Source organism: Scomber japonicus, chromosome 3 (genome assembly GCF_027409825.1).
Source record: "Scomber japonicus isolate fScoJap1 chromosome 3, fScoJap1.pri, whole genome shotgun sequence".
In the NCBI taxonomy this organism is placed as follows: domain Eukaryota; kingdom Metazoa; phylum Chordata; class Actinopteri; order Scombriformes; family Scombridae; genus Scomber; species Scomber japonicus.
Window position 1 is genome coordinate 12501172 of NC_070580.1, and position 7674 is coordinate 12508845.

The 7674-nt window shown below is 41.6% G+C and overlaps 1 protein-coding gene across 1 annotated transcript; it reads left to right on the forward strand.

Annotated features, from left to right (window-relative positions):
• Positions 1-1481: 1481 nt before the first annotated feature.
• On the forward strand, positions 1482-6193 carry otop1 (otopetrin 1). Its single transcript, XM_053315114.1, has 6 exons — positions 1482-1854; positions 2114-2250; positions 2590-2648; positions 2836-2966; positions 4646-5553; positions 6023-6193. The coding sequence occupies exons 1-6, from the start codon at positions 1482-1484 to the stop codon at positions 6191-6193; spliced, it is 1779 nt and encodes a 592-aa protein (XP_053171089.1).
• The last annotated feature ends 1481 nt before the right edge of the window (positions 6194-7674 follow it).

Consider the following 7674-nt stretch of genomic DNA (forward strand, 5'->3'; position numbering starts at 1 on the left):
TTAAAGAAAGCTAATGTGTCCCTTTTCGATATCTCGATGAGAGGAAACTAAAAAAAAAACAACAAAAAAACAATTTGGCGTTTTGTAGCTGAGTGAGCTGACAGACCAGGTTAGATATATAAACGCTCGTGCGCGCAATGGCTGGCTATTATTCTCGCGCGCAGTTTGTGCCATGCGACCATTATTCTCGCGCGCAGTTATTGCTGTGCGTCCACTGTGTTTACGTTTGAAATGCATGGTTATCTTCTCAAAAGACTCAAAATACACATTAAAACTATTGAAAGTTGCATTGTTTGAATAAATCTTGACGTGAAAATAATATTTTGTAAATACGTATCATTAGATGGTCTGCTATTCAGACGGTAGGGTCAGCATTATTTATTTCATTTACATTTCTTCAGAAGTTTTCAATGCGAGGATCCTCTCAACAAACAAGGGACCTGTCCAATCATTTACTTACTACTATCATTTGTTTTTGTTTGGGGTTTTTCAGTCATCAGTCTGCGTTTATTAAAGTCACGTATTAATTGTGATTAACTTTTTAACTATGCAGGAGATTTATTTCAAATACACCAGTAATAATAACACATGTCACCAGTCCTATTGTTATGCTGATTGCGCGAATCCGCCCAGGCTATATATAATGAACCGGAGGTTACATGGTCATATCCAATAACAGCTCTCAGTGCTGATCACTGTTCTCTTTTCTGACATCCACTCACAAGCAGCTACTGTGACTTTCACCACTGAAATCTGATTCTTTTTTTAATTCTCAACTTGAAAGCAAACTTTGTTTTGCCACCACATCTCAAACACAGGTGGGCATAAGGAGCTGAGTTGGTGGCACCGTGGATTTGAAGCGCTGTCAGGACAGGTCACTTGCCTTCACCATGTTAAAATCGCAGGTTTGTGAAATGCCATCTTCCTTTTCATCTCGTATAGGCCTGTGTGCTTAACACCGGATAGCCACCCTGAGAGGATTTCAGCGGACCTGGAAAGACTGTCTGGCAGCGGCACTGAGGATTTGGGCTCCTTTTTTCTGTTATTGTGGATAATTCCGTGCTTAGCGTTTTTGCTTCTTTAGGTGGTGAATGGTTGGCACAGCAGGCTCAGTGATTTCTCAGAAACATATGGGAGTTTCAAGAGGACGGGGGTCTGGGATCACCAAAGACTGAAACGCAATCTCCCATTTTCAGTGACTCGGTGAGCCAGTTACACGACTAGATATTTCAGTTTCAGGGTTACAAGATGACAATGGCATCTATCAAGTCCATCTTCAGCGAGGCTGGACATTGAAACTACGTGACCACTGAGCCGGACCTTGAAGATTGAATGAGCATGTTTGGCACTGTACCTATCCATCTGAATCCCCACCTTGTAGCAACACGTTACGCACCTGGCCTCCCTCAAATGCACTTATAGCGCGCGGCTTTGACTTTACTCTTCTCTCGGCACTGCGATCTTCATACATTTCTCCCACCATGGTGGAACACAGCGGCCTGGATATTATGTGCCTAAACAAGTATTGTCACAGCTCCTCCTCGTCTTCCAGCTCTGAGCAAGAAAAGAAGATTTTCACCAAACTAAAGCTCAGTTTGTCAGGGGACTACCCGAGGAAGAACGCAGAGATCCTCAGCGGGCAGTACGGGGCCAATTTGCTGCTTATCGGTGCGGCGTTGATGCTGGCCATCGCGAACCATGGCCCCTCTGTCCAGGAAGAGCACTTGCTGTCCTTTGTCACCGGCCTCATGATCCTCCAGCTGATTTGGATGATGTGGTACATCCTGGTGAGAGACAGACGGAAGAACACGCGGACTGAGAGAGATGTCCATGCCACCACATGCTGGATAAGAGGTTAGTAAGATTATAGCAGGAAATGCGTCAAATAGCAAATTAATGGGAACCTTTCCATGTATTTGGAGTTTTAAAATGTCATCTTCAGTATGCCAGTAATAATTTAATAATAGTACATCATCCTTATGTGATGGGGTTTGAAAAGTGAGGCTCAAGAAAACCTGAAAAGTGATTGGTTTTACCATTAAACCCTGAGGAAATATTGAATAAGTTTGTTTCTTCAAATGTCAACTTCATTAATATTTATTTTTGTTTGTAGGTGGTTTGACTCTACTTGCACTGCTTTCACTGATCATGGACGCCTTCCGAATCGGGTATTATGTTGGCTATCAGTCTTGTGTGTCGGCTGTGCTCGGGGTATATCCTGTCATCCATGCAACTCACACCATAGCACAGGTAAATTTACAACCCCGCTTTAATTTCAACAAAGTGATAATCTTTCAGCGGTGTTAGACACTGTGTCTTTTTTTTCTGTGCACCACTTAACCAGGTAGGTCTTTGAATAATGTGCCCTTTGTTGCTCAGGCAAGTACACAGTTGCTGCAACAATATAATCCTATCATTGTCCATGCTTTAGTGCAATTGCATCTGACAGGGGAAAGGGACTTAAATAGTTTTATATTCAGTATATTTTTGCACTTTGATCAAATATGTTTTACTATGCTTTATTTTAGGATAATGTTTGGTCAAGTCATCATAGTAAGCTTTTGTGACTTTGTTTTTGGTTTTGTTCAGGTGTATTTTCTCTGGTTTCACATCAAGGACGTCATCAAGAGTTTTGAAACATTTGAGAGGTATGTGAAATATGTAACATTTTACTTTGAAAGAGTTCAGTTGTTTTCATATCAATTTAGTCATGAAAGAATGTGTAAAATATGAAATCTGCATGCATGCACATTAAGGTAAACTGAATCATAACACTTAACACATGCTATTTTCTGGCTGGTCATTAATCTTGTTTTCAACTGTTTGTTTTTTCAGATTTGGTGTGATCCATGCAGTCTTTACCAACCTCCTCCTGTGGAGCAACGGTGTGATGTCAGAGGCTGAGCACTTCTTGAACAACCATATGAGAAGACTCTCTGCCCTGGGTTACAGAAACCTCACTATAGGTAAGGGCCAAGGGGTCGATTGCTGACTTGTACCTGGATGAAAAGTACAATAGTCCACTTGAGAGCTCACTTCAATGGATAAAAGAAAAAGGAGGAGAGGAGGGTTGCGAGGGGAAGGGAGGTTAGCTCGGCAGCTCAGCAGGTCTTGTTTGTGTCGAACGTCTCTCTATTAGGTTTCAGGAGACACACAGCATTGCTAGTGCTGGGGCCCCCTCCCCAGCCCTTTCCCCACACTTCAGCCACCACCACTCTCCTTGGCAACCCCCCGCTTGACCTCAGACGGCTTTGTCCCAGGCTGCTTACTCCCATGGGTGCTGCAATTACAGTAACTGATACATCTAAGCCTAGGGTTGGGGGGCTCGGCTGCTCCTCCTCATATCCGGCTGACTGTGAGGCTGGCTGCACCCTGACTGTTGTTCCTTTTTTAATTAAAGGGTGCAGGACCATAGTGGTGGCCTTTGGGGGATGAGGGGTAGGAGGGGCTGAGGGGGCACATGGCAGGGTTGAGATGATCTCTAGAGGACAACAGCATTACCATAGTTGTGGCGGGGTTTACAAAGAGTAACAAGCTTAACATCAACATTTGGCCATCAGCATCTGAGATGTTGAAGAGTTTGGCTCAAGAGTGAAAGTTCAAGTTCAAATGATTAGAATATGACTGAATACTGACCATCGAAGGGTACTATTAAAAGTTTGTATGGAGTGGCCCATATCTTTATTAAAAAAACATCTCTCAGTCCATGTCTCTACTTTCAGTTCTCGAGGCCCCAAATATAATCTAAATGGAAGCAGGCCGTCGTCTGCTTTGAATTTAGTGAGAGCTTATAGAAATAGTGTTCTAGCTTTGTTGTTGTGGTGGTACAGATTATTGGAGTGGGAAGCATTAGCAAAAAGCTGTGGTTCCCAATATTGATTTCAGGACCCCAGCAAGGAGTCACAAGATAATTAATACAATTAAAAAGCTGAGATAAACAATTTAATTATTACTATTTGTGTGGATAGTAACCACTACTGTAATGACTACTGGATAATTTTACCTCTTCTGGCCTCAAAAAAAACATTCAAATGAAAAAAAAACACTTTAGTGAAATTGGTCACAACTAGTGAGTTCACAAGGACACACACAGTAATAAGGGGTTACAAACAAAAAAGGTTCGGGAAACACTGGATTAGGAGATAAATGTGAACTTCTTTCTTTCTATTCTTTCTGCATGTGAGCAAAGCAGTCCTCTCTCAGCTGATTTGCTGGAGGTGCTCAGAGGTAATCTTCCAGAAGAGACTGTGTTAATCTGTGAAAATGAGATGGCAGTTGACCTAAACACACAACAAGCCTGATCTGCATTTTAAAACGATTCTGTTGAAACATTTGAAATACATTCCACTAAACACAGAATAATGTTTGGTGGTTATAATTTTACCTGAAGACTTTTAAAGCATCAGTATGTCAAGATGAAATTCCATCACGAGGTAAAGTCTATAAGTCTATGATGTAAATGTCCCCATCCCATGAAATAGATTATACAAACAAAACAGGGGTATGCTGTGGTATCAATGCCTGATAGTTGGACGATGTTTTATTTATAAAACATTGACAAAAAGCATCAAGTAATAGCAGCATAAAAACAGTCCTCTTTCTGATCTCTCATGCATTTGTATCTGTTTTTGATTGGTTTTTGCAGATCACTCGGAGCCGTCCTGTAACTGCACCACCAGCACTTGCTCCATGTTCTCCAGCACCCTCAGCTATCTCTATCCCTTCAACATCGAGTATCACATCTTTGTCTCCGCCATGCTCTTTGTCATGTGGAAGAACATTGGACGGACCATTGATCTCTCCTCAAACCAGAAAAGGCTGACTACAAAAACCCAGGGCTTGACCTTAGGCCCCATTCTGGGTCTACTTGCCCTGGCCAGTACCATCGGGATCCTGGTTGTTTACATCACCAACGTGGAGCAATCCCTCCAAACACGTCAGTCAGCCATTTCTATGTTTTACATTTATGGCATAGTCATGCTCGTGTTCATGTGCTCTGCCGGTGCTTCAGGTCTGCTCATATACCGAGCGGACCACATGCCGTTGGACACCTCAAAGAACCCGTCCAGACAGCTGGATACAGAGCTGCTGTTTGGATCCTCTGTTGGCTCCTGGCTTATGTCCTGGTGCAGCATAGTGGCTGTTGTGGGAACAAACAGCACCCCTCCTTACCGCTGGACCAACCTCATCTACTCTCTGCTCATTGTGTTGGAGAAGTATGTCCAGAACCTCTTCATCATAGAGTCTCTTTACCGTCAGCAGGAGGGTGGAAAGCGGGAGGACCCAGAATTACCGGCTTCTCCCAAAATTTTCTCAGTGACTTCTTCTTTGGCCCCACCATACAATGGAATCATCAATCGAGCCTATGAGACTCCTGACAGGACCTGTGTCACCATGGAAAATGAGCACGAAGAGAACGGACAGGTGTACGGCGGTCCAAGGAAACCTTCTGAGGTGCCCCTGCCTGTGGGAAACAAAATAGTGGAAGCCCCGAATATTAAAAGGCAAATCCTGAAGAACATCGCCGTCTTTCTGATAATGTGCAACATTTCGGTGAGCATTTTTCTAGCTGAGAGTTACATGAGAATGAGGGGTTATGTGCCAGTCTGCTCTAAGCCGTTGCCCGGTAACCAGTGGAAACAACAGGTTTACTGGTCACAGTAAAATTTTAGTAACATGTAAAACAGCATATTGACGTTTTTACTTTCTGGCAAGACTAGCTGTTTCTGGCAAGGCTAGCTGTTTTCAGTTTTTTATGCTAAGGTAAATTCACCTGATGTTGGCCATAGCTTCATATTTAGCTGACAAATGTGAGAGTGGTATCAATCAATCTCTCCATCAGAAAATGAATGAGTATACTGCAAAATGTTGAACTATTCCTTTAAAGATAGAATTCAAATTGGATTTGACCATCCAAGTTTCCTTTTCTCACAGTATTTTCTTCATTGTGTCTGTCTCTTTATCAGACACAGAAATAACAGCTTGTTGTTATAACAAAATATAATTTCTTTTTTTCTTCCAGCTGTGGATCCTTCCCGCCTTTGGCTGCCGGCCACAGTACGACAACGGGCTGGAACAGGAGACCTACGGCTTCAGCATATGGACCACAGTTCTCAATTTTGCCGTTCCTCTGAACCTTTTCTACCGCATGCATGCTGTTGCTTCCCTATTTGAGGTGTTCCGCCGGGTCTGACAGAATAGTGCAAGTCTGACAATGCCAGATAACATGCACAAGAACACTTGTCACCACTGGCTCCCGAGAGTGTCTCACAGCGCAGGCGAACCGTTCAGAAGACGCTCTGGGTTAGAGTCCAACAGACTTGAGAGCAAGCCATGGAGATAAACAAAAAATAGATCCCTCGGTGAAGGGATACAGAAGAAGATGAATTTATTAGCCTGCGTTCCTTGAAGAATTACCTTGTATAACGTGAGGCTTCTTGAAGACGGTGATGAAAAGAAACTTTGGTATCAAGAATTTAAAAAAGGGCTCTTTGTACTTTTTGTTCTGTAGTCATATTTCAGTAGGTTTTCCTGACTGGTACATTATATAAAATGTCTATGCTGTATCTGACACGCACATTTTGTTCTGTTTCATGTTAGTGACTTCAACTATATAATAGACTACTAACTTGATTACCATGAACGTACAGTCAAGCCACTGAAACACCTATTAATCTCAAATATCATACAAGCTGATAGTACTGTATTTCACAGAACCACAAGTGCAATGGTGTATGCCTTGATCCATATTTTATCTGCATTTGAAATACATGCATACTGTATATGGATGAGGTTCTCATTTTCTTCTCTTAGAAGTTCAAGTAGTTAATGGAGCTCCATGTGTGAGCTACAAAAAGAATGACAATCTTTGCACAGCACTATGTTTTGAATAATCTTTATGTGTTGGACTATAGTTCTCAGAACTAGCACCTGCCTCCCGCAATGATTCAAGGTTCATCAGTGCCCTCCTATAGCATGATTATTCCCTGCTCTGTGAATATGAACTTAAAATTATATTCAAAATGGGTAGCACTGTTTTGATTTTGCTGGAGTACAATGTCAGATGACAAATTTACTGTCAAACACATGTTCCCTTTTGGTCTAACATTGTTCAAATCAGGTGTATCTATATTATAAAAAGTAGGAATCTGCTGAGACTTGACAGTCTTTGTAGTGGAACTCCTTCATCAGAAAGGTTCCAGGATTATTGCATCAATATGAATATTAAGGACTGTATGTTTACACATAAAGGCTCAGCTTTAAAAGTCATCCCAACCTGTGCCATTACACATTTCTTTTTGATACAACACTCACATACATATGTACTGTACAGTTTTATATCAAACCAATGTATCATTTCAGTAAGACGTCTAGCAAGTTATCAACCTGGTGCTATCCACTGTATTTGTTCTCACTATTTGTGCCAACTTGTAGTAAAATCCCTGTTTGTTTGTTTTTTAGGTAAAAACTGCAATATTATATTATCTTCTTTGTAAATACTTTCATGCTGATCAAAATCATTCAGACACTGTGTGCGATTTTGTGAAATTCTGATGAAATGGTGCTCATAAGAAATGACGTGTAAAACAGTGATGAAATAAATGATAGTTTTTTCATATACGAGGCTTGTCACTTGTCTTATATTATGCGCACTTCTTAACACTAACAATGTTC